The sequence below is a fragment of the Ursus maritimus genome, unplaced genomic scaffold (genome assembly GCF_017311325.1).
Source record: "Ursus maritimus isolate PB19 unplaced genomic scaffold, ASM1731132v1 scaffold_17, whole genome shotgun sequence".
NCBI classification, from domain to species: domain Eukaryota; kingdom Metazoa; phylum Chordata; class Mammalia; order Carnivora; family Ursidae; genus Ursus; species Ursus maritimus.
In genome coordinates, this window is record NW_024424119.1 from 23,438,387 (window position 1) to 23,464,664 (window position 26,278).

At 51.1% G+C, this 26,278-nt stretch overlaps 1 protein-coding gene and 1 long non-coding RNA gene across 5 annotated transcripts in view; one reads left to right on the plus strand and one right to left on the minus strand.

Moving 5' to 3' along the window:
- Positions 1-4,499: 4,499 nt before the first annotated feature.
- Positions 4,500-19,952, minus strand: AQP7 (aquaporin 7). 3 transcript variants are annotated; one of them, XM_008695116.2, is made up of 8 exons: positions 19,704-19,952; positions 18,486-18,536; positions 14,053-14,173; positions 6,781-6,904; positions 5,956-6,093; positions 5,627-5,745; positions 5,229-5,446; positions 4,500-4,838 (listed from the first exon to the last, which is right to left on the minus strand). In XM_008695116.2, exons 2-8 carry the CDS (start codon positions 18,509-18,511, stop codon positions 4,556-4,558), a joined length of 1,029 nt encoding a protein of 342 aa, XP_008693338.1. In that variant the 5' UTR covers positions 18,512-18,536; positions 19,704-19,952; the 3' UTR covers positions 4,500-4,555. The 3 variants fall into 3 exon arrangements, with proteins under 3 accessions (XP_008693338.1, XP_040487463.1, XP_008693339.1); XM_040631529.1 differs by lacking the exon at positions 19,704-19,952 and adding an exon at positions 18,890-18,908; XM_008695117.2 differs by lacking the exon at positions 19,704-19,952 and having other exon boundaries at positions 5,627-5,742; positions 18,486-18,697.
- LOC103667034 overlaps positions 8,240-26,278 on the plus strand; it is a 38,690-nt gene continuing 20,651 nt past the window's right edge. For both annotated transcript variants that reach the window (XR_569662.2, XR_005835208.1), the window contains exons 1-3: positions 8,240-10,000; positions 11,423-11,519; positions 19,328-19,441. This is a non-coding gene — a long non-coding RNA (uncharacterized LOC103667034). The remainder of the gene's footprint in view (positions 10,001-11,422; positions 11,520-19,327; positions 19,442-26,278) is intronic.

A 26,278-nucleotide genomic window follows, 5' to 3' on the forward strand; every position in this document is an offset into this window, starting at 1 on the left:
ACCACAGCCTTAGTTGGGGTTGGGGGAAGGGAAGTGAGGTCATGACATGAAACTGCAAAGTACTGGAAGAAGTCAGAGCTGAGGGGCTCCCCTCAGACACCAACAAATCCAAGCCTCAATGCACAGGCAGGGAAACTGAGACCCAGAGAGGGGAGGGGTTCTGTCCAGGTCACACAGCCAGTCTGTGTTGGGCCAGGGCCTGGAAGAATGAAAGCAGAGACAGGAATTCCATGACTCATATCCCAGCCTGGCTCCCAGAGCTAAACAGATGTGTCTCCTGGATCCAGCCAGGGTGTGGTTACAGGAGAGACTGTGCATGCACGTGCTTGTGTGTGTGACAGACAGACAGACAGCAGAGCTAGAAGCCAGGGACCCACAAGGCGCTGTGACGCCCACCCCACCCCATCCAACTTCTTTCCTTCCTTCCCTCCTGCCAACTGCCTGCCTGCAGTGAGACCTGCCTTCTCTCTTCCAGAGACCTCCCTTACCTCTGCCTCAGGCCTTGGCCTTGCCTCTCCCCTGGGCCTGGTCTCAGTTCACCTTAACTTACTTGCCTGACCTCTTCTTCCACTCTTCCCTCCCTTTGTCCATTCCAACAGTGGCCCCTGCACACTCCCACCTGAGGGCCATTAAGCGGCTGTTCCCACAGCCTGGCTTGCTCCTCTCCCAGGTGTCCACGTGGCTCACTCCCTCACCATTCAGGTCTTTATGCAAAGTCACCTTCTCAGTGAGGTCTTTGGTCTTTACAGCCCCACATACTTCCTATCCCTCTTTCCTGCTTTTCCTCCTTAGTATGTATAACTAACGCACTGTGTGTTTTGCACAGAATGTCAGTTCTATGAGAACAAGAACTTCAACTTCTTTTTTGTGCCTATATTCCCTGCACCAAAATGTTGTCTGGCATGTTGTAGAATTTCAACCAACTTCTGCCAAGAGAATGAAAGGGGTCTGTACACAGAAACACTCTGTGACCATGGTCAGGGCTCATCTGAGCCTGACATTGGGATCAGAATCTACAGGGTGTTATGGGCAATGGGCCTAGAGCGTGTCTGTGGCAGAGCAGTAGCCAGCAGGCAGGTTCTGGATGGACCCACTGCCCTCCCTCCAAGGCCACCTCCCATGGACATGAGGGGGACAGAAAGCTAAAGAGGTCAACAAGGGGGATAGGAGAGGAGGAGCCAGAACCCTGGGGCCCATATACACCTCTCCCACCTGTAACTGAGGCCCTAGCGTCACTCTGCTCTGGAATGTCAGGAATGGGAAAGGCCACCCTCCTTGTGTTCACCAGGCCACTGAGGCTGAGAGAGAGGAAGAGGCTTGTCCAGGGTCACAGAGGGAGGCAGCTGGCTGGGACTTCCAGCTGTGGACCCTTCCCTCATCACTCCCAGGCCTGGTTCTCTGGCTCAGCTCCTCCCACTGTGAGATGTCAGACATACTCAAGCCTCTCCCCTTCGTCCCTGGACCCCCGTCATTAGCCCATTCCATATCTTTCACTTCCCATCACCTGTACTCATGCTGTGGCTATTTCTTCATCATCTTTTAAAATAGAGGATACCTATAAATGAATATATATCAGTTATATGTTATAAAGCACAATCTTTTAACAAACCCGTAAACTGACCTCCAACCCAGAACTAGAAAACTAATAGTTTACACTGCTCCATGTTCTTCCCCTCTCTCATCTCCCATTTCCGTCTCCCTGGAGGAACCATCCCTTCTTTTTTTTTTTTTTTTAAGATTTTATTTTTATTTTTATTTTTTTAAGATTTTATTTAAGTAATCTCTACACCCAATGTGGGGCTTAAACTCACACCTCCAAGATTAAGAATCACGCACTCCACCAACTGAGCCAGCCAGGCACCCACATCCCTTCTTTTTTTTAAGCAGTTTTGTCCAGGGATGCCTGGGTGGCTCGGTGGGTTGGGCGTCTGCCTTGGCTCAGGTCATGATCCCAGGGTCCTGGGATTGAGTCCTGCATCGGGATCCTTGCTCAGAGGGGAGCCTGCTTCTCCCTCTGCCTCTCCCCTCGCTCATGCTCACTTGCCCTCACAAAAATAAATAAATAAAATCTTTAAAAAAATTAAGTAGTGTTATCACATATGTATACCCAAAGAATAAATTCTCTTTTGCTTGTTTTTCAATGATAGTACTGGTGTCCTACTGTATCCAGTCTACTGCATTGGTGTTTATGCCTCCACACTTTTTCCATGTTGTTACAGGAAGCTGTTGTGCCTAGTTTCCGCTGGTGTATCATGTCCTGGTGTATGTGACTGTACGGCAAGGTAAGTATCTGCTCCCCTACTGATGGACATTGTCTTTGTTTCCAGGGCCCCGTGATCACCCACCTTGCACCCCTCCTGGGTCAGGTGCCCACTCCACACCTCCCAACCATGCTCCCAGCTGTGCTTGCAGGACACTGGTCACTGACCCTCCTTTCACTATCCCACGGCCCCCATGATGTCCACACAAGCATGACTTCCCCAATCTCTGTCTTCAACTCTCTTCTGATCTCCAGACCATATAAAAAGCATAGTTGTTTATTGTGCACTTACTCTGTGCCAAGCACTATTCTCAGCATTGTACATGTTTTATTTCATTGAATATTCACAGTGACACAAATGATAGGTAATATTAGACCCATTTTACAAATGAGAAAACGGAAGCCCAGAGAGGTTGAATAACTTGCTCAAGATACACACCTCTTGGGGCGCCTGGGTGGCACAGTGGTTAAGCATCTGCCTTCAGCTCAGGGCGTGTTCCCGGCATTCTGGGATCGAGCCCCACATCAGGCTCCTCTGCTATGAGCCTGCTTCTTCCTCTCCCACTCCCCCTGCTTGTGTTCCCTCTCTCGCTGGCTGTCTCTATCTTAAAAAAAAAAAAAAAAAAGATACACACCTCTTGCCCCCAAGTCCCATAGGCAACTCAAACTCAACATGCCCACGATATAATTTATCTTCCTCTCCAAACCAGTTTGTCTCCATGTACACTCTCAGGGGGCACATCTCCAGTGCCCCAGGCCCAAGCCAAAAACTGAAGTCAGCCTGACCCCTGCTGCATCCTACCTACTCCTCCCAATTCAAGCCCAAGTCCTGTGGGCTTTACCTCCTCCATATCTAGTGAATCCCCTTTCTCCCATCTGCTGCTCCTCTTGGATGATTGCCTCTCACCATACTCCCTTGCAGGTTCCAATCTCCCCCCTTCCCAGCAACTTGCACACTGCAGCTCAGGCAGGCTTGCTAAATCTCATCTCACCATGTCCCCACCTCCAGAAGAAAGCCCACCTCCTCATCACCATCTCCTCAAACTGCAAAGTGCAGCAACCAATCCCAGAAAGGACAACCTTTGTCTTCCACTCTGCTCTTCCTCCTCCTCTGGGAAGCCATCCCTGGCCTCCGCCCCGTGGCTGGGCAGTGAGCCCTCTCTGAGCCCCACAGCCCCTCTCTGACACTTCGCTCCTTCCCCATGATTACCCATCCTCATTAGACTGGGCTCCTCGAAGGCAGAGACCCAGCCTCATCCACTTCAACAGCTTCAGTGCCCAGGCAGGGCCTGCACACAAGAGGTTCTCAATAATTGTTGAAAGGCTGAATACACAAACAATGACAGGAACCATGGGTGATGCTGCCTCTGAGTCCCAGAAAGCAGGGTAATTCCTGCTTGATCCCAGAGTGGGTGGGGATGCTGGCTGCCCCACCTCCACCCAACCTCTGTGCCTATCCCCCTGAATCCCATGAAGCCATTTCCTGTCTCTGTACCTTTTGGAAGAACTTCCTTCTCTGCATCTTCCTTCTGACTCCGAAATTCCTTAGTGTGGGAGAGTTCTGGCACCAGTATAAGAAAGGAATCCAACCCTTTACCTATTTTCAGTCTACATTAGGCGTTTTCACAGTGGGGGTGATTTTGCCTCCAAGGGCAAGAACATTGATTCTTGGAAGGGGAAGATGAAAAAATCTTACTCTATTTTGTATAAAGAAAAGATATATATACACAATACTTAAACAGATATATAGTACATCTGTGGTACTAAAATATCATGTGATTAAGAAAGAAAATGTCTAAAGGGCTTCTGAGGGGAGCAATAATGAAAAAAAAAAAAAAAAGCTTGAGAAACTCTGATCTACATGCTTGGGCCTTGCTTTGTCTGGTCCAAGGACCAGCCAGAACTGAGGGAGAGTCTAGAGTCCCATCCCAGGGTAGCTCAAGGTATCCCCAGAGCTTACACCCAGCTAGCTGTTGTCCTTTCCCCAAAACCATCCCTTCCCTACCCTATGCCTGAAAGTCCACCATTCTGTGTCTGGCATCCTTTAATCTCCTTTTCCTACTGAGGCCATAGTTCGGTTCTTCCCCCATTCCCACCGGGGGCACCCCAGTTCCCAAGGCTGGAAGGATTTAGAGACCTCTCAGATCTGTGCTCCAGCCTTGGGCTTCTGCATAACCCTGGAAGAATCCAGGAGGGAAGCCCAACCACAGGAGGCACCCAGGAAGTGGGGGTGCCACTGTGTTGGACAAGGTTTTCTTTATTGGAGTGGGGGGATAGGGTCACAAATAATCTTTCTTAGAAGTGCTCTAGGTGGATGGGGTCACTTAAGGGTGGGACAGTTCTGACTGAAGGTCTGTTGATGGGAGACACAGAGACAGGGGTGATGGAAGAGGTCACGGGTGGGTTTGGCATGGTCTTGGACAACACAGGTATTCTGCGGTCTTCATACATCATGGAGTCCTCCAGTATCTGGGGCCTCCGTGCGATGGTGGAGCCAATGAAGACCAAGTAGATGATGCCACCTAAGTAGGCACCTAGGAACGGCGCCACCACTGGCACCCACCACCAGTCCCGGGCCCTGCAGGCAAGAGGCAGAGGCCTGCTGAGGGGGCTGATGCCCAGCACAGTACCCACATCCACTCAGGCTGAGACAGAGAGTAGGGCCTGAAAGTAGAGGAATGACCCCCAGTCTAGCGTAAGAGTTGCCCCTGAGCCAGCCCTAGTCAGCTTCAGCCTGATTAAGGGACAGGGCTGGTCTGGGGCAGGATTAACATTTGGTCCAAGAGCAGAATCCGCATCGGTGCTGATCTGGGGCAAAGGAAGGAAGGGACCCATACCTGTCTTCCCAGGCCACCTGGGAGCTGGGCAGAACTCTCCTGTGCTGCTCCTCATATCACTCCCCACCCCTCTGCATGCAGGGCACCCACAGAAAGCTTGCAGGAATGGGCTGGGCAGGGCAGGGCAGTACCTGAAGACCTGTACACCCCAGCCAGCAATGTAAGTGAAGAAGCGGGGAGGCAGGTCCCGGGATGGGTTCATGGCATATCCTGTGTTCATGCCCAGGGACACTCCAATGACAATAATGAGGATGCCAATCACCAGGGCCTGCGTCCCTTGCAGTGCTGGGTTGTTCTCCTTGTCCGTGATGGCGAAGAGACATAGCTGGAGCATCCCTGTCACTAGCACCTGGGGAGCAGACACAATGGCAGCCCCCTGGGGCCCCTAGCCAAACCACAGAGTTTCAGCATGCCCCCAGCCCCAACTCCCCAGCACAGACCCCATCCAGAGTTCTTGTCCTTTCGACTGTGAGGGCTGCCTGCTAGGTGGGGAGGGTTGGAGGAAGGGAACCCACACTGGACCACTGACCTCATCCAGGAAGCCCCTCCACAACGTTGAGTGGTCAGGTAGGTAGGTGGCAAAAATGCTAGCGGTGGCTAGGGGACCAGTCACTGTCAGATGTCCGCCCGAAAATTCAATAATGGCTGCTGTGGAGATACAGACTGAGTGTGAACCTGCCACCAGCTAAACCCCACTGGAGTCCCAGGATTAAGGCTGTAGGTTCCAGGAGTGGGGAGCTCCTCCAAGGCTTTCTCTCCCAGATGTTTTCACAAACCAGGATACTGGGGTTGGATCTGCCCATTTTTCAGAGGATGAGGCTGAGGCCAGAGATGGACAACCCAGGGCAGGACACTCACAATAGAAGAGGCAGTAGATGGTGGCAGCAGCCAGGAAGGAACCCAGAAACTGACCCAGGACATACACAGGAAACTTCTTCCAGGACATGCGGCCTAGTGCACAGTTGGTGAAGGTCAAGGCCGCATTCATGTGGGCCCCTGTGGGGAGGGGTAGAAATGTCAGAGGTGTGAGATCAGAGACAAACAATAATAACAAACAATATGAGAGTGGGGTGGGTGGCTCAGTCGGTTAAGCATCTGCCTTTGGCTCAGGTCATGATCCCAGGGGTCCTGGGACCAAGCCCTGCATCGGGCTCCCTGCTCAGCGGTGAGTCTGCTTCTCCCTCTCCCTCTGCCCTTCCCCCTGCGCATGCTCGCTCTCTCTCTCTCTCTCTCTGACAAATAGATAAATAAAATCTTTAAAAATAATAATAAAATAAAATCTTTAAAAATAATCTTTAAAATATTTTTTAAAATAATAAAAGAGCAACAATAACAATAATAATAACAGCTAGTATTTATGGAGTGGATTCATTTAATCCTCACAAGAACCCTATGAGGCAAGGACCACCATCTCCATTTCACCATTAAGGAAAGTGAGAGACAGAGAAGTTAAATAACCTGCCTAAGTTGATCCAGCTAGTAAAAATGGGGGGCCCAGGAGAGCTTATGAAGATTCCGAGCAGAGAGGGTCAGGAGAAAGGCGTTCAGGGTGTTCTCCCTCCCCCGGGGCCAGTGAGGACTGGGTTCAGATGGACTGGAGGAAGGGCTGGCTGGAGGTAGGCAGGAAGAGCCTGCAGGGGACACCTGGCCTTGCTGATCTGATGGGGCCCCGGGCTCACTCACCGGAGATGTTCCCTGCCATGTGCACTCCCATGGTGACTCCGAAGCCAAAACCCAAGTTGACACCGAGGAAGCTCCCAAATTTACCTCCTAGAACCATATGGGCCACGGAGCCGAGGCCAAACACCTGCAAGGGAGGGCCTCTGAAGGGACCACCTGCACAGAAGCCCCGACCTCATAGAAGGGCTCAGGCTCAGATTGGGCTCCTCACCCCTATGTCCCAGGCCACCATGCATTGCCCTGGAAGACCCTGTGCCATGCCCTCTTCCTCCACAGGTTTTCCTCCCTGACTTCTCTTTATGATGTGACCAGCAAAAGTTGGCTGGGGCTGTACAAGGAGCTTGGAGGGAAGTGGCAATGTCAGGGGCTCTTAAGGACACATCCCCCAGACCCCAAGCCCACCTAACATTCAGGGTAGGGGGCAGTGCTTCAAGGAGGGCATGGCTGGTGTGGATTGAACCCCTCAGAGTATCTTACACTTCAATCCAACTTGCAGGAAAGTTCTTCAAGGGATCTCCAAACCTCTGGCCTGGACTCTGCCAGAACCCCATTCCCTACTCACACAGCAGCCCTGGAAACCCAGGGGGTTCTACTCCCCTTGCCTTCAGCAACATTCCCATCGCCTTCAGGTGTCATTTCTGAGCTTCTTGCCCTTGCCCATCTGTAACTGCTGGATCACCTCAGAAGATACCCCCCATTGGCCCCCTTCACAGGGAGATTAGAGGCCTGAAGCTAGGCCCTCATTCAACCTCCTGCAGCTCCCACCTAAATCTGTACCTGCCTTCCCCTTCAGCTCTGGTTCCCGTGCCCGGCCTCTGTATCCCTCTGCAGTCATTTCCCTCTTGCCTGTATCTTCCACCCTCCCCTTGACAGCTCCCACAGACTCAGGTCTCTTCCTTCCTGCCATGGACCCCTGGACACCCCCTCCCTGTGGGGGCTAAGCTCTAGGAAGGAACACACTGGCTGGCTCCTCGATCCCTTCCCTAGCTCTCCCTCTTCAATCTGGCTCCTGCTTCCACATGTCACAGACACCAAAGCTCTCCCCAAGGACTCCAGCCTCCTGATATCCTCATGGTCCCTCAGACATTGTCTTACTTGACTTTGCTAACTTTGACCTTCTTAACCACTCTGTGCTTCTGGAAAGTCCCTCCTCTTTGGCCTCCACATCTCTGTCTCTCCTGGTTTCCTCTTACCTCCACAGCCTCCCTCTCTAAAGTTCCTTCCCACATTCTTCTTCCTTCCTTCATCTGCCTCATGAATATGGATGACCCCAGGGCTCTATCCTTAGCCCCTTTCACATCTCTTCCCAGTCACTCTTTTTTTTTTTTTTTTTTTTTTTTAGGATTTTTACTTATTTATTTGACAGTGAGAGACACAGCGAGAGAGGGAACACAAGCAGGGGGGATGGGAAAGGGAGAAGCAGGCTTACCACTGAGCATGGAGCCCAATGTGGGGCTTGATCCCAGGCCCCTGGGATCATGACCTGAGCCTAAGGCAGCCGATTAAGGACTGAGCCACCCAGGCGACCCCCCCCCCTCACTCTTCCTGGGCCTTCTTACCAGGTCTGTGGCTTTAGATACGCCCGATGCACTAAAATTCCCAAAACCTCCATCTAGGAGCTAAATCTCTATCTTCAAATACCTACTGGGAGTCTGGATTTTTCAAAGGCATCTATGGGCTTTTCAAAGGTTCTATGTTGAAAGCTCACCATCTCTCAGAAAATGTGATCCTCATCCTATATTCCCCATTGCAGTTGGCCAAGCCAGAAACTTAGATGTCACAAATGAGAACTTCCTCTCCCTCATCCCCCACACCCAGTCAGCTCTGCCTGCATTCTATCCAGATCTTACCCAGACTCCTCCTTGCAGACAGAGTGACCTTTCTAACAGAAAAATGTGATTGTGTCTGCCCCTTGTTCAAACATTTACTGGCTCCCCTCCATTTCTAGGATAAAGTCCAAACTCAGTAGGCCACATTTAAGACCCTGTATAATTGTATCCCTTCTGCCTTTCTCAGTTTCATATCTGCTCCAGTGTTCTCTATGTTCAGCAATAGTATTACTACTAAACCATAATAACCACTTATTGATCACTTATTGTATGTCAGGCACTTGTAAGCAAGTTATATCTATCACCTCCTTTAACCTTTACACCACACCAACTTTGGTGTTAGGCGCTCTTATTCTCCCCATTTGACAGATTGTTAACCAAGTCCTAGAGAAGTTGACCGGTTTGTCCAAAGGACACAGCCTGCATGGAGTGAGCCAGGATTGGAATCTAGGCCGTCAGCTGTGCCAAACAGCCTCAACACCAAACCACCACACTGCTCCCTGAATGCCTTGTTTTCTAATGCTTCTGTGGTTTTGCGTGTGCTGTTCCCTCTGTCTGGAATACGAGCTCAAAGATTCTGAAAAATCGATACTCTACTTTAAAGCCACACTCGGATGGCACCTCCTTTGAAAATTCCATGCGCTTTAGATACGCTGTCTCTCAGGGACCTATGGGTATCGAGGCTGCTGGAAATGGAAGTCTAGATTCATCCTGCAATATGATGGCCACTAGCCACATGCAGCTATTAAGTACTTGAAATGTGGCCAGTCCAAATTGAGACCTGCTCTAAGTGGAAATACATACCAGATTTCAAAGACTTAGTAGGAGAAAGAGAATGTAGGATATCTTATTAAAATTTTATATTGATTACATGTTGAACTGGCAATATTTTGGCTATATGGATTAAATGCAATAATTATTCAAATTAAGTTCACTTGTTGCTTTTTACCTCTTTAATGTGGCTACTAGAAAATTTTAAATTACGTATGTGGCTCATATTATATTTCCCTTGCACAGCTCTGTTCTAATGTTTTCGAAAAAGAAAGCCTGGAGAATTGTGGACATGGGAGCTATAGCTGGAGCCGTCAGGGAGGATGAAGCTGAGAGGACGGATGGCTGCAGGCTGCCCCGTGTGGGTTGGTGTTAGAAACCCCGGCTGGAGCATATGTTGAAATGGGAGAGGAACAAAGGGAGAATGTGCCCTGGACACCAGAGAGAAGCAGAATTTCCCAGGAGGGTGTGGTCCCCACGGTCACATGCAGCCTCCTAGGAGGTCAAGGGCATGAAGGCCTGAAAACAACCCTTTGGATGTGACAATCTAGCAGTCCTTAGTAATGTGGTGAGCACTGCGTCATCAGGCCATGGAAACAGAAACCAGTTCCAGAAATTGAGAGGTAAGTAGGTGGTGAAGTAGAGTTGAAGAGTACCAGTGCAGACATCTCTTTGAGAACCTGCCTGAGAAGGGACAGAGAGAGAGAGTGCTCATCGAAGGGGCTCACAGGGGGAAAGGAGGAATGTTTTGTATTGTGTCAGTTTAAGTAGAGAGACATCAGTGTGGTGAGGTTGAGAGAGGGAGAGGCTCTCCCTCAGGATGGAACGAAGTACCTGAGTAGACTGGAGTGTGGGACTGGCACAGGAGTGGAGGGTCCTCCATGAAGGAGGGGCCCCGCCCTAGCCAAAGGGGGCACACATGGACGCACAGGTAAGTGGAGTCTGGTGCTGCAGGGACAGGTGGGTGAGGAGCCAGACACAGGAAGCCTGCCTGATGGTTTTCTCTGTCAAGCTAGAAATCAAGTCATTTGCTGATTTAAAAAAGGGGGGGGAGAGAGAGAGTACAGAGCAGCCTTGGGAAAGTCTGAGAACAAGTGGAATAGTCTGGATAAGGTAGGGGAGAGGCAGCTGAGCAGGGCCATGTAGGTCCCCCAAGGGCTCCAGGACAGGTGCGGGGGAGCCCAGAGGCAGGCGGGCTTAGAGCCAAGGGTAGGATAAGGCAGGAGAAGACAGGAACAGATGGGGCATGGGGGTGGGCAGTGAGGCCAGGACGGGCTGACAGGCGTGGGGAGGGTCAGGAGGTGCAGGGGCTGGAGCATGCATGGAGGGTCGGAAGGCCGAGGGTCCACATTTCCAAGTGGGAGCTCAAAACCATTTGCTAAAAATAATGAATGAGTGACCAAACACATGATCTCCCGTGTCAAGGTTGCCAACTGGCAGCCCATGGGCCAGTCTATCCGGAACACAGGTTTTGTTTGGGTAACTTGGTTTTGACAACCAGAGGTTTCAGCCTCTCTTAAAAAATCCGAAGCTTGGGTAAGGCTGCATTCCGCCCTGCCTGGCAGCAGTCCACTGGGGTGGTGGAGAGATGCCTTTGCACAGGCTGGCACTCCGCGGTTAGCCACAGCCCCACCACTCAGTTCACTCTCTGGCCCCCATAGCGTGTAAGTTTGCAACTCCTCCTTTGACAGCGGCTTTTCCAGAGCCCTAATGGCCCAGCCCCTCCTCTCCATGGTCAGTGAATGTGGCCCAGCCCATTCGAGTCCCCATAGTCACAAGGCCAGTCCTGAGCACAGCACCCCAGGAGGCTGGAGAGTAGAACAGTCCACTTCCCTCATCCTGGCTGCAGTAAACGGGGCCCAAGGTCACACTAGTTCTTCTGGCAAAACCTTTGCCCTGATGACTCACTGAGCTTCCTATAACTGAAAAAGCACCCCCACTTCTTGGCACAGGCCCAACAACTGAAAATAACGACACAATGTCCTATATGAGCTTAAACCTCTCAGAGTTCTTTTATAAGTGTTATTTCCCTTCCATCCTCACAGGAAATCTGCCTGGCAAATGTTTCTGCTCCTATTCTACAGATGGGGAAATTGAGGCCCAGAGACTACCAAAAGCCTGAAAGTAAGGGTCTTACCTCAGGTAGGAGAGAATTAACAGTGTTGTAAATCCTGCTGTGCTAAGCTAAGGGACAGAGAGTATAGACACTAAGGGTCAAGACTGTGGTATTAGGTTGGACTAGGTTTAATTTTGACTTAAAATGTGACCTTGGACAAGTAACTTAGTCTCATGGAGGCTCAGTTTCCCTATCTGTGAAATGGGGATAATAACAGAATCTTCTCATAGGAGGAGCACCACCCTTTGCTGTGAGGATTTGAGAAGAAACTGTATGTAAGGGGCTTGGCATCATCATGCCTGGCATGCAGTAGGCGCTCAATAATCATCTCAATAAAGGGAAGAGAAACAGGGACACAGGAAGGCATCAATGCATGTGGGTGGTGCCGGCTTCTCCTAAGAGCTCTCTGAGGAGGCACCCTCCTTCCTCCATGGTTCCAAGGTTTAACAGCTCTCATGAGGCTGGAATGTTGTCATAAATGAATGACTTCGCCCTGGATTAAGGCTGTCCAGTTGCTGTCCTCAGAGCTCAGGCATCAAAACAGGAAGGCAGGTATTGAGGAAAGGGAAGAGGGCAGGAGGCAGGGAGGAGAGGGCAGTTGAGATCACTTGTCATGGCAAGAGACCGGTACGTATGTCCTGCATGTGTACTGGGTGTCTGCCGGCTCGATGTTAGTGTCACGTTTACTGACAAGGAAGCTACATTTCTAAACAGTCGAGATACTTGTAAAAGGTCGCACATTGAGAAGATAGCAGAGCCAGGACTCAAACAGCTCCACAGTCTATGAAGGTCCAATTCAACAACACGCTTAATAACTGACAAGACAGGGGTGCCTGGGTGGCTCAGACGGTTGAGCGGCCGACTCTTGGTTTCAGCGCAGGTCCTGATGTCAGGGTCGTGGGGTCGAGCCCCCATCAGGCTGGAGCTCAGGGGTGGAGTTTGCTTGAGAGATTCTCTCTCCCTCCCCCTCTGCCCCTGCCCCCTGCTCGTGTGCACGCTCTCTCTCTCTCAAATAAATAAACAAATAAATAAATAAAGTCTTAAAAAAAAATACCTGAGAAGACAGACTCAGCCATAGAGACCTGCCCAGGGCCAGCTGGTGACTCAGTGGCAGAATCAGGATTCTTAGGTCCATTGTCTCCTACACTCAGTGTCTTCTACACTTAGGTCTCCTACACTGTGGCTCAATGCACACACACTCACACACACACACACACACACACGCACACACACACACAGTTCTTCTCCCTCATGTCCACACACATAACCACATGCACTCAGGCACTCTCATACTCTCTCACCACCACTTCCTCTGACATGCTCCTGACCGTGTTTGCTTCCCTTCCCAGAGGCTGCCCCTTCTTTTCATGGACTTGGGCCCTCCATGAGAGTCAGACAGGCATGGCTACAGCTTCAGGGCAGAGGCTGGCTGCTGTAGGTGGAGAGAGGGGGAGTTTCTAAGAAACCTCACATTCCACCTGCAGTCTGCTTTCTGCCCATTGGCCAATTAAAGAGCCCTTGTCGAGGTCCCCAGTGACCTCCATGTTGCCAATCCCTACAGACCCTGGCCAGTAGTCACTTTCTGCCTTCCCACCGCTGACCACTCCCTCCTTGTGGATCCTCCCTTCTATAACAGGTCTCCCACCTCTTCTCCTCCAACCTTTCTGGCCACTCCTCCACAGGCTTCTTTGTGTGCTCTTCTTTAGGGTTCTGTCCTCAACTTATTTTTTTTCTCTCTTCCTATACACTCTTCACTGGACAGTTTTACAACCACCGTCCATATTCTGGTGAGCTCTAACTCCTTACTTCCAGTCAAGTCCCTCTCTTGAGCTCCAGACCTCTATATCCAAGCCCCAGATGACACCTCACCAGATCACACCCAAACTGACCTCACTTCTCACCCTGCAGTGGGCCCTGGGCTCCAGAATGGCCTCCTCGGCACTTACCCTCCTTTGCTGCTTGCAAAGTCTTGATTCCTCCACAACTGCCTCAAATGTGTGCTTTCTTCTCCATCCCTGGACCAGTCACCACCCTCTCTCTATCCTAGGTCAACAGCCTCCCAACTGCTTCCCCTCCCACCAATTCTGCCAGTTCGGCTGAGACTCACACTGCACCCCAAACCACCTTCTAAAATCCAAATCTGAACACGTCACTCCCCAGCTTGAAAACCTTCACTGTCTCCTCATGGCCCTCAGGATTCTCAAAGCATGAAGCTCAATGACACTTCTCTCTAATCTCCCTACTTCTAGTTTCCCTTCTCCCCACTTCCAGCCATGTCCCCTGACACCTGTGCCCCAGTCCATGGTTTTGTTCTGCCCCCACATATCATGATCTCTTTCTTTCCCAAAAAGACAGTGAGAAAGAGAGAGCTCTCTCCTTACTTTCTTATGCTTCTCCTTCAGGATCCCAGCTCCACGGCTAGAGAATGGATAATGTGACCCAGGGGTCAGTGGTGGGGAGGGAGTCATGGATTGCCTTCACTGAGCTCCACCCTCCTGAGGTCCTGGGTTCCTGTCCCTCCCTCAGAGCCCTCCCACCCTGTGCCACCTACCCACTCACCATCATGACATATGTGCTCATGAACTCGGCCAGGAACTCTCGCACCATCTCCTTCTGCATGATTGCTTGCATCCTTGTTATGGCCGTGGGCGATGAGACCATCTTGGAGCCGCGGGTGGACCTGGAGCAGCAGCCCAAGCCCGTCCGTGGGCAGGAATGAGACTCGAGTGTACTTGCTGCCATCGGCCCTTTAACTCATGGCTGAGTTAATGGGTAACCCAGAGGTTACCCACACACACCTCCTCTTGCCCCGGGCAGCTGGTACAGCTGGGATCAGAGACAACTGAGAGCCACAGGGATGTGGAGAGGGACTGGTGCTAGATGGCCAGGCTAGGTCTCTGCTTCTTTCTGGAGGGGACTGGACCAGTGGGAAGGGCGCACTAACGAGGTCATTTTGCAGAGAAGACGGGGGGAGCCGATAAGTGCCATCTGTGATGCCAGTGAGCCTCAGAGGAGAAGCAGATGGGAGAGAGCAGGCAGAAAAGTGGAGCTCAGCTGTCCATCTGTCTGTCTGCCTGCCTATGTGCAGGAGCCAAAGCTTTGGGAACACAGGCCAGGCATCAGGTAGGACCTGTTAATAGTGAGGCGCTCTGCAAATAACACAGGGTGTGGCAGAGTCTGCTCAGGGCTCTATAAACACTGAGGTCTGAAACTTGCATCAGTTTCTGCCAGAGGGGAAAGTATCTGCAAAGCGCAGCGGGCTCCGCAGCCAGGTCGACACAAACAGACTTCTGCGTGTGAACGAATGAATAAATGAACAAATGAGAGAGAGAGAGCTGAAAGGAAAGGAGGGACTGGATCTTCCTCCTCTGTTGTCTGCTCAGTGCCTAGCACAGGGCCAAACACAGAGTAGGTGTGCAACAGATACTGTCCAATGAGTAAAAACCGGGGAATTCATCTGTCATACTCTCCACTAGATCCCCAGAACCTCCTACAGGGCTGGGCACATGGTATATGTTTGAAAAATATTTGTTTAATAAATGCATGGTTGGGTGGATAGATAGACAAAAAAATGAGTTACGGGTCCCATCATCTGTTGGGGGTGGAGTAGAGAGTTCTCTGGAGGCTAAAGAGGAGGAGGAGGGCTGCAGAACCCTGTTAAGTGTGGCCTTAGTGCTTGTTCAGACTGGTGACCCTCCCCCTGCTGAATGCCTGAAACTGACCCTTCAACTTCCTCATCCTGCCTGGGATAGCAACATCACCCCCCACCCCACCCCAGGCTTCCTGAAATTTCCCCAGCATCACAGCAGCACAGAATAAGTAGAGGGAGTAAGAAACGTAAATGAGGCATGGATAAAACACCTTCCACTTTTCTGGCTGAGATCCTATGTTTAATCTCACCCAACCTGGTCCTTGCTCTGTCCTTACCCCAGGAAAACAAAGCAAGGGCTGAGCATATGGAAAAGGGATATAGAGTTGCTGGGACAATTAACTGACTTCCATCCAGCTCTGACTCCCAAGCAGCGTCATGGGGGTGGGGGTGGGGCCATCTCCTTGCCCCTATGACCAGCCTCTCAGCCCTGAAGAAGTGCCTTGTGAGTAGCCTGAGGCAGGCAGGTACCCAAGAGGTCCTGGAAAAGTACCACAGAGGTAACGGAGAGGAGGACAGAGCAGCAAGCCAAGGACACCAAGAGAACTTTCCAACCGTGGCCCCTTCCTCCTCACCACAGAGCAGACAGGACACAGTAAGCAACAAATAACCACCAACCAGCCACCGACCCAGAGATTTATCAAATGCCTACTGTGATCAAGCACTGTAGTAAAGAACATTGTCATGATCCCTGCTCTCAGGAAGAAAAACAATGAAGTAATCGCTATGAAGTGTGAGGAGTGTTGCCACAGGTGAAAGGTGGGCATCACTGGATTGCAGAGAGGAAACAACCTTGAGCAGGGGGTGGGAGAGTCTCCCACAGGAGAGGAGACAGGTTGAAAATGGAAGGCTGGCCACATGAATGAGCATCAGGGGAGGCAGGGGAAAGTTCAGGGCATTGGAATGGCATGGTAGGGGCTTGCCGCTAAGACAGTACGGGATGTGTAGACGAACCCCCCAAGGATGGGCTAGCCAAAGAGAGGAGAGAAAGTAGTGCGAGGTGGGCAGAGAGGGGCACAGGGCCAGATGGCAGAAGGCCTCAGGGCCCATGTTAGGGAGTCTGAATTCAACCCAAAGGGCTGGGCGGGGGTGGGGGGGAGTATTCAGTGAAGGATTTAACCAGGGGCACTGCCTCCTCTATGGAACCTAAGATGAGGGAGCAGGAGTGGGGTGTGGGAAGCAATCAGGAAGCTTCTGCCACAGACAGCCTGAGCGGTGATGGCAGCCTGAGCCAGGAAGATGCCATGGAGATGGCTAGGAAACAGTCAAAATGACACACTTGTGTTTGATTAAGGAGGAAAATGGAGAGGGAAGGGTCAGTGATGACCTCAGGTTCAGGCAGAGCAGCAGAATGACAAGTGAGCACAGGAGAGAAGCTGCAGGCTTAGGCAGGAGCATGAGGAGTCCTTCTGGCTACGGAGTTTGAAGAGACTCCTGGACACCTAGGTGGAGATGGCCAGTAATATGGAGGCAGCTGGCCATGTCTTGTTTAGAGATACACATCTGGAGGTCATAGGTGGTCATTGGATCCTAGGCATAGATGAGATAGCTCAAGGAAAGGGTGTAGGATGAGAAAACTGGCCTAACAAGGCAAGAAGCTAATGGCAAACCTGATAATCATCTAAGTAGTATCTGCTAACCAAGGAGCTAAATAGCTAACTCACCAACCAACCCTTCAACTAACTAATTAATCTAGCAACTTGGCCAACTAAGGAGTCTCCTATTCACCAACTCATTTAATGATCTAATCAACCAACCACCTGTAAACCAGCCAGGCCTCAGTGGTACCATGTACAAACCAAGTCTCCACCCTTGGATCACTCCATCTAGTGGGTCTGATGGATAACGGCGGAGCCATCAGAGGCGAAAATCTGGTGGCGGAGGAGGGGGGGCGCGGGGAGGCATGAGGCCTGCAGAGACTTCTGAAGAGTGGGCAGGTGGTGGCCTAAAGTCCTGTGAGGGAAGAGAGTTGTGGTGGAAAGAATGGTGGGAGTGGAGCATAGTCTAGATATTTTAGGAGATGTGACTGGATACGAGGCATGGGGAGACAGAAGTGTCAAGGACAGGGTCTTGACTTCTCGCCTGAGCAATGGAGAAAGAGATCCTGGGCTGAGCTGAGACCACAGGAGGAGGAGTGGGCTTGGGGTGGGGAGGCTGTTTTCAACTGGAACTGAGTTGCCTGTGGGACACGAGTGGGTCTTTGGAAACAGTGCCTAAACCCCCAGAGAGAGTCCAGCAAAAAGGGGAGCCATTCATTCTCTCTATCCAGGAGTGCATAAAAATCTCTGCTCACATGGAGCTGGCAGGCAGCAATGAAATGTAATAAGCAAGTACATTTTCCTATTAGAAGGTAGTATGGGGATGCCTGGGTGGCTCAGTCGGTTAAGCAAGAGTCGGTTGACTCTTGATTAAAGCTCAGGTCATGATCTCAGGGTTGTGAGATTGAGCCCCATGTTGGGCTCCACACTGGGCATGGAGCCTGCTTAAGATTCTCCTTCTCCCCCTCCAAAGGGGGGAAAATGAAAAAAGAAAGGAAGAAAGAAAGAGAGAAAGGGAGGGACGGAGGGAGAAAGAAAGAAAGAAAGAAAGAAAGAAAGAAAGAAAGAAAGGAAGGAAGGAAGGAAGGAAGGAAGGAAGGAAGGAAGGAAGGAAAAGAAAGAAAGAAAGAAAGAAAGAAAGAAAGAAAGAAAGAAAGAAAGAAAGAAAGAAAGAAAGAAAGAAAGAAAAAACGTAGTGTGCCCTATGGGGAAAAATACAGCAAGGAAAAGGGGGTGGGGTATGATTATAAGTAGAACAGTTGGGGTAAGCCTCATTAAGAAGGTAACAGACATGAGGAGGTGAGGGAAGAGCATTTCAGGCAGAGGGAAAATCACTGAAGGATTCTGAGCATGTTTGAGGGAAAGGAAAGGAGGTCAGTGTGACTGGAGTGGGAGAGAGCAGGGATCGCATGGGGGAAGGTCAGAGAAGAAACCGGGACTAGATAGGCAGGGCCTGAGCCATTGCAAGGGCTTGGGCTTTTGTTCTTACCCCAGAGAGACCTGAGCCTGTGAGGGTGAGAGGCAGTGAGTTCCGTTCAGTTGAGCACCACCTACATAAAGGCCACTGGAACCCACTCACCAACCCCTTGGCCCTCACCCAGGTCTGAGTCTCCCATCACCCCAGGACCCAGATGGGAGAGGCCCTTCTTCTGGGCCTCCTGACCCAGTGGGGGATGGGAAGGAGGGGGGTTGGGGAGGGTCAGCTGCCATGAAGGAGAGGCTGAGAGTAGGGCAGGAAGGGCACAGGGGTGTGCTGGGGGTTGGGGGACCGGAGGCTGGAGGAGGAGAATGGGTAGGGTACTTACCGCCTCTTCCTATCTGATTGATCCATGTTCTGTCTTTGAGATTTTTAGATGCTGCAGAGCCAAAGAGAGGTCATTAGGGCTGGGGGGCACAGAACTTGGCCCCACATTTTCATCAGACCTCAGCCTCCCCAGGGAGAAGCCACAGGGACAGGTCCTGCCGGTTCCAATCTCTCGACCCAGCCAAGCTGGCAAGGAGGGGTGTGGATGTGCTTCAGCCAATGGGGAAAGGCCCTGGAGTCCCACCCCCTCTACCCTTGCTGGCCTCAGGACCCCTGGACCAGGCCCTTCATGGGTCCTCCTGACTTCCCCAGGTTGCAGCCCAGCTTTGGACAGTGGAGATGCCCACAACCTCCCCTCAGTGGCTCCAGCCTCACATATGTGGGTATTACTGTCTTTAGTCTAACCTCAAGCCCTCTGGCTGCTGACTGAAATTCTGATTTCCCAGGGCCTTCTCTGCGTGCGCGCGCACACACACACACACACACACACACACACACACACACACACAGAGTGAGGTCCTGAGAATTCATTTAGTCCATAGTTACACCTCAGAACAAAGTCCACCCTCTTACCTTTCCTGAAAATTCCCCGATGTATTCCCATTGTCCACGCAAATGACCACACAGAGGTAACCCTTGAGTTTCCCCATCCTGTAAGTTTCCCTGGTTCTCTAGCCAGATTCCCTGTAGCTGCAGCACAAGTTCACATCCCTAGCCCTGACTGCAGAACCTTGCAGGCCCCAGCCCCAGCTTCTCAGGAGGGAACTCCGGGGGAGAAATCATTCCACCTCAGCCAGCAATCAACCCATCTCTCTGATCTGCATGCCTTCTGCTTTGGTCCAGGGTCTGGTCTGCGTGCTCTCCTTGTCCCCTGGCCAGCGCTCTCCTGACAGTCCAGCCCCACACACCCTCCCAGCCTCTGCTGCGCTGCTGTTCCTCCCAATAGTCAAATTACAGGTAAGGAAACTAAAGCCCAGAGAGGGTGTAGGACATGCCTATGTCACACAGCAACTCAGGACTAAACCAGAACAAACATCCTGGCTTTCAAACTCCCAGCTGGGATTCCTTCCCCAGCTAGTCCCATGGTCATCCCTTCCCCCCAACATGGTCCCCAGGAAGTAGCACTCCGAGGCCTGGGCCGCAGGGGAGCCCTCCTGTCCCAGCCTTGCCTAGAGCCCAACTCACTCTACTGACGTGCCTTATGTTCCTCAGCACCCACCTTCGGGGCTTCTCAGTTATAGCAGGTCTTGGTCTTGTTCCTCCATGACTGTCCCAGGCTCTGGCTGCACCCCCAACTGGGACTCCACTGTCCCTGTGTCCCCAGTCTAGAGCCCACCTCTTGGCCCCCCTTGGGGTGGCCCCACACGCTGCTTTGCTCCGCTCCTCCAGGGGAGAGGTCAGTGGGGCAGGGGTTTGGCTCGTGCCACTTGGGCCAATCCAGACACACTGCCTAAAATAGCCATCCCTTCTCCTGCCAGTGGTGCCACGGAGACCAGGTTCTGAGGCAGCCCTTGTGAGGTCAGAGGTAGAGCTCAGAGTGGGTCCCAGAGGAAGGGCCTGTCCTCAAAGCCAGGTGTCCAGCCCAAAGCCAGAGGAAGGCCTCCCGGGGCCCCAGCCCTGAGGGAGGCTCTGGAGACCCTGGCTGTGGGAAGAGCTGTGCAGAATGGGGACTGGAGATGGGAAGATCTGGAGATCAATAGCCAGGTGGAGGGTTTGGGGAGGAGACCCTGGCTGTCCTCAGGAAATCCCCATTCTGAAGGAGGAAGGGGAAACTCGGGCCCCTCCCAGTCTCAGGGGAAGGAGGACACATAAGCCATGTTTGTAGGGAAATCCTGGTCTGAGAAGGGAGATAGAGAGCCAGGCCTGGTCCTCTGGGGTCCCTAGTCTATGGGGGGAGAGAAGAAGCCTGGGCCGCCTCCTCTGCCCCCATCTGAGCTGGGGAAGGGGAAACCTATGCCCCATCGTCAGGAAAATGCCTCCCTTGGAAACAGCAAGCGAGACCTCTGTGAAGGAGCCAAAGCTGGACCAGAGTGTGGGGCACCAGCTCAGGGTGCAGAAACTTAGCGACTAAGGTGGAGTCAGAAGTGAGCTAGGGGATCAGCTGTCGTCTGAGAGGATTTCTGGAGCCAGGGCATTACTGGATTTCCAAGAATGGGCCAATGTGGTGTTTGAGCAGGTGACTCAGTGCTGAGACACAAGAGTGGTTGCTGGTCTGCGGACTATGAGGAGACCTGCCAGTTGGAGTGGTGGGTGGTGGGCAGTAAGTCCCAGGAGCATCTGAAGCCTGGCAGCCCCTCACTTGTGGGGAGACCATATAGGATTTAGTTGCCCAAAACTAGTGCTGGTAATAGAACTGTCCTCTAGAGGGTGCCAGTAGACCAAGCCAGGTCTCAACGTGCATCTCCACATCCCTACCCAAGTTGCCCTGCAGGTCACTCTGCAGGGAGAGGCAGGGGTAGGCTGCAAACGGAGGGCTTCCTGGTCAGAAACTGTCCTTAAGGAGCAAACTCTTCCAAAGCTGCCCCCCCCCCAAGGCTGAGCCTCTGCGCCTCACTCCACTCTGCAGACTCAAGTGGGCTCAGGATAATGAGTGCTTCTTTCAGGAAGGGAGAGATGTACCCCTACACATGGGAGACACCTGCCTTATTCCTTTCCGGTGTGTACCGCCAGGGTCAGGGTGAGGTAAGGGTCAAAAGTGAAGCTTGGGTCTTGGATGAGGTCAGAGCTTGGGCAGACTTGGATTGAGCTGGGATCAAGTTGGTGAGGGGAGGGACTTGGGATCTGTGTTGGTTGGAGTCAGGGATCAAGCCCCAGGCTCATTTACTGGGAGAGGTGCTAGAGACTCAGATGGAGAGAAGACACGTCCTGTCTGTCTCTTGGGAGAGATGATAAACAGCAGGTGACTTAGGATACGCCGAGATAAGTTGGATGGAATATAGGCAGCAGCTAAGCCAGCCTGGAGGGGGGCAAGAATCGTCTGGAAGAGATAACAGGGAAGCTGAGTCCTCAGAGGTGAGTGAGAGAGGGTGAGGCGGTGGTCGTTATTTGAAGCCGTTTGAAGCCCAGTGGGACTGTGAGAAAACCTAACACATTTTGTGAGTGGCTTGCAGAGGGCTGGAGAAGTGGCTCCGTCCTGCCCCTGGGCCTCTGTTTCCTCATCTGTGAAATAGGGTTGGAGGAAATGCGGTCCTCCCACCCAACCACTTTTGCCATCCAGACGAGGCCCAGGAAAAGGCTTATGAAGGCACGGCGGTCCAGTAAGTCAAGAACTAATTTGGTGGAAATGATACATCGGTTGAAAACGTAGTGGTAATATTAGTGTGCTACAGGGCAAGCCCTGCAAACTGCGACCCTCTTGCAGAAATTTAGTTTTCTTATTCTGATTTTGTCTGCAATACATCATTTTTGTTAGTGAAAATTTGGAAGCACCCCAGTGCTCACCAACTTTCTTTTTTTTTTTTTTTTACTTTTTTTTTTAGTAAGCTTAAGCCTAACATGGGGCTCGAACTTACAACCCCAACATCAAGAGTCTCATGCTCTACCAACTGAGCCAGCCAGGTGGCTCTCCACCTCCCATTTCTTACTATACTAAAAATCTTACAATGTGGGCTGGTAATTGGGGACATTAATGTTCAACCTAACTGAAAATTTAAATATTTATGAACACATAGCCAAGCAAGTCGAGCAGATATAATTGTCTATCATTAAAGTGGAATTTTTTTTTAAAGATTTTATTTATTTATGTGACAGAGAGACAGGCAGCGAGAGAGGGAACACAGCAGGGGGAGTGGGAGAGGAAGAAGCAGGCTCATAGCGGAGGAGCCCGATGTGGGACTCGATTCCGGTACGCCGGGATCACGCCCTGAGCCAAAGGCAGACGCTTTAACGACTGCGCTACCCAGGCGCCCCTAAAGTGGAAATTTTTTTAATAGGGAACAAATAAAAAGGAATCTCAGATCCTTTTCTTTTTTTCTGTTCTGACCTAAAATATAAACGAGCCAAAGGAAACTTAGAAGACCCATTTTCCCTCTGTGACAACTATTACTAACATTTTGGTAAATTTCCTTCTAATCCTTTTATTTTTTTATGTATACACATATCACACCCCCTCCCTACTTTGTCAATAATAAGTAGAATGAAGCTTATTTTGTAAAGTACTTTTTTCACTCAAACGTTATTGAAAATACCCTTCCATGCCGATGGATCTAGATCCACATCTTTTTTTTTTTTTAAAGGTTTTATTTATTTATTTGACAGAGATAGAGACAGACAGCGAGAGAGGGAACACAAGCAGGGGGAGTGGGAGAGGAAGAAGCAGGCTCATAGCAGAGGAGCCCGATGTGGGGCTCGATCCCATAACGCCGGGATCACGCCCTGAGCCGAAGGCAGACGCCTAACGACTGCGCCACCCAGGCGCCCCTAGATCCACATCTTGTATGTGACTACACAGCACACAACTGTCTCCTCTTCTAAATGTTTCCAATTCTTCTCTATTAAGAACAGCATGGGGCAGACACAAGAGGCCGAAATCCAATTAGGAAAGAAAATGCAAATAGAAATTTTAAAAAATCAGAATAAAGAAAGAAAACTGCCAAAAGATGCTAAAACTTCTCTGAACTTCTCCCCCAAATATCCCCCAAAGTATCGATGTGTAAAAAAACTAATCATTTCAGCTATTTGTTTCAACCAGCATTCTGTTTGATTAACTTATCACACAAACTACTTCCAATCCAATTGTTTTATCCTTGGGGTTTTTTCAGACTCTTTTGAGCCACCGAATATGGTGTATAACTCAGGAGCCCATGTATCTATCAGGGAGAAAGGAAGTGCTGTGGCTGAAGGGGCAGGGATGGGCGTGGGAACACAACGCGGGTTCTTCAGGGGACCTGGTCTCTCTGAAATCACTTGCAATCATAGAGATTCTCCTTCTGCTCAAAAACGAAAGGACCCTTAAGCCTCACCCAGGTAAGGGTCCCTTTCAAACTCGAGACAGGGAAACTGAGATGCAGAGCAAGGTAACAACTTGCTCAAGATCACCCAGATCCAGAACATCCCGATCAGGGCTCTGTCCCCTGCCCCAGGAGGCCAGTGCCCCCACCTAGGAGAACTGGGGACGGGGTTGGGGAGGGACGGGCACAGGCAGGGCCCAGGACAGTCATATAACCTTAACCCTCTCCAACGAGCAGACTCCACTTCTCACAGCCGGGCCTCTCATCCTTCTCTCTGTCCTGGGCCTCCAGGACAGAGAGGACAGAGACCAGGGAAGAGAGTACCTGGAGGCACAGCCACTGGCCCAAGGACAGATATCCTGTGATTCAAGGAACCAGAATTCAAAAACAAGCCTGTTCCACTCTAAAGCCTATGTCATGTTGCCTAATTTAATATCAGAAACGAAGCATAGAGCTCAGGCTTGCCACTTTCCAGTATGAACTGCAGCTATCAGAGAGAGCTTCTTAGAGGAGGCAATCTCACTGACAGAATTTGGAAGATGATACTGAGGGAATTTGCATGTGTGAGAAGCATTTGTGTCTTTGTGTATGTTTGTGTGTGAGCGTGTATATGTGTGAATGGGCAGGTGTTGTGTATGCACCTATGTATCTATGTCTGGTCTTGCATGTGAAAACCTGAGTGTGTGCGTGCACACACACACACACACACACACACACAGAGTCATGCACACATTTACATGTGCCCATTCCACTGGGTTAATATTTTCCTGCCTGCGTCAGCCCAGTCCCAGTCAGCAGGCAGCTCACTGCAGGAACGTGCCCTATCTGATCTGGTCAGGGGCTGTGGGCCTGGAACGGGGGGCTCAGGGTGGGCAGGGAGCCCATCTCAGCTCCCCCAGAGAAAGCTACTCTCTCTCCACTCTCCTACTCCACCTAAGAAAGGAGGCAGGCCCAGAGGCCAGGCAGCTCCAGTGTGAGATGACTTCCCTGTCTCCCAACTCATACTAGGGTCTCCCGAGGGGGGCAGCCTCCCTGCCTGCCTCCAGAAGGGTAAAGTCAGCTGCTCCCTGAGATACCTCCCGCCTCGCTCATCTTTGCCCAAATCCTGAGGCCTCTCCACACACGGACGTGGCACTGAGGACAAACAAGGGTAGAGACCATAAGGAAATGCTCACAGCTTGGCCCCCCTCAGTAAGAAAGTAGCTTTGAAAATGAGTGCATGAGCCCGTGGGAAGGTGGGATTTCATTTACAGCTTTCCAGGAACACAGTGATTGCACAAAGAGTCTGCACATGAGTCTGTGTGGGCAGCGACTGGGGCACAGGCACCCACAGGCTTTGAGCCTCCACCAGGGAGGCTTGGTGGAATGCAGAGACCCCAGGCAGGGTGGGGCCTTCCCACTTCCCAGGCGTCCACCAGTGTCAATGGAGGTTCTTCCCAAGCCTGCACTGGTCCCTGGGGTGCAGGCTGGACCAGACTGGGCTGGACAGGCAGAGACAGTGTCTTCTGCTCACAGCCCAGGGTCCAGAGTGATTCAACGCCGGGTGTCCTGGTGCCTCGCCCAGCTTGAGGGTGCCCTAATGCATCTCTGTTTGGGAGATGCAAGGATGGAACACAGAGAGAGGAGGAGGACCCCCAGTGGTAGGAGGCCCAGGGCGATGATTGTTCCCCACAGTGCAGACTTAGACGCTTCTCGCCTCCCTCAGGCTCCATCTCTGGGCAGTGTCTTCCCACCCTATGGCCACATCCTGACCTTCATGGCCCTTGCCACCTTTGCCTTTTCGGGCCCCTTCCTCCATAAAAAAATTAAAAATTATATTTTACAAGCACATTGGTCTAAAGACAAATATATCAATGTTGTGTATTAAAACATTTTCTTCAGCTGAGTTCATTTTTTAATTTTAAAACAAAACATCTTTTTGTAGGCCCTTAAATAGAACATCTTAGCAGGCAAAGCACCTTCCGTGTCCAATGGAGAAGTCAGCCCTGCATGTCCCCAGTGTCCTCTCCCACCACACAAATGCTGCCATCTCCCCAGGCCTGTCGCCTGCCCCCATGTCACCCCACTGCTCCCAAACAAGTGAGCCAACATCCTTCTCTTGCTCTTTCTGTCGCTCATCTAACAAACATGTCTACCTTCACCTGCTTCAGTCCAGCCTTGTCGAAACTGCTCCCAAATCTGTCCATTCTAGTTTCATCAGTCTCTTTTTCATGAAGTATTTTAAAACAAACTCCAGCCATGATGTCATTTCACTCCTACATTCTTCAGTATGCATCTCTAAAATACATGAACATTTTCTTCAATAATCACGAAGCTGTACCCAACAAAATGAACAAGCCCATGGAATTACTGAGTCCCCACATTTACTTCAAAACGTCTCTTTGCATTAATTTGTTGGTTGCTTTGAGTCAGGATCCAAACAAGGTCACACATTACATTGGATTTAGGGCTCTCTTAATCAGCTGCTCCCCTGTCTCCCTCTGATCTGTTCGTGTCACTGACTTGTTGAGTAAATGCGGCTCTGTGGGAAGTCCGTGTTCTGGATTTGTCTGTCTGCTTCTTTGTGGTGCCATTTAACTTTTCCTCCATCCCGTGCATGTCTCAGAATATACAGGAAGTTAGCACTAAAGGTGTGATTTTGTTGAGGGTTAAGGGCAGGTGGGCAGAGAATCCTTTGTAGGCAGTACTCAGTGCTTCCTTTTGTGTCCTATCCCGAGATCATGGACAATTGCATTAGTTATGCTGACCAGTCAGTGGTTCCAGAGGGTGGCAGCCTGACCCCTCCCTTGTCAAGTTTTCCATCAGCCGTTCCCCTTCTGGTTTCATCCTTTGATTTCTGCCTAAA

Coding starts and splice junctions, on each gene's coding strand:
- AQP7 (XM_008695116.2), bottom strand. CDS start 18,511: ATGGATCAATCAGATAGGAAGAGGCG. Junction 14,174..18,485: donor CAATCAGATAGGAAGAGGCG/GTAAGTACCCTA, acceptor CTGCTGCTCCAG/GTCCACCCGCGGCTCCAAGA. Junction 5,746..5,955: donor CATCTACTGCCTCTTCTATT/GTGAGTGTCCTG, acceptor GTATCTCCACAG/CAGCCATTATTGAATTTTCG.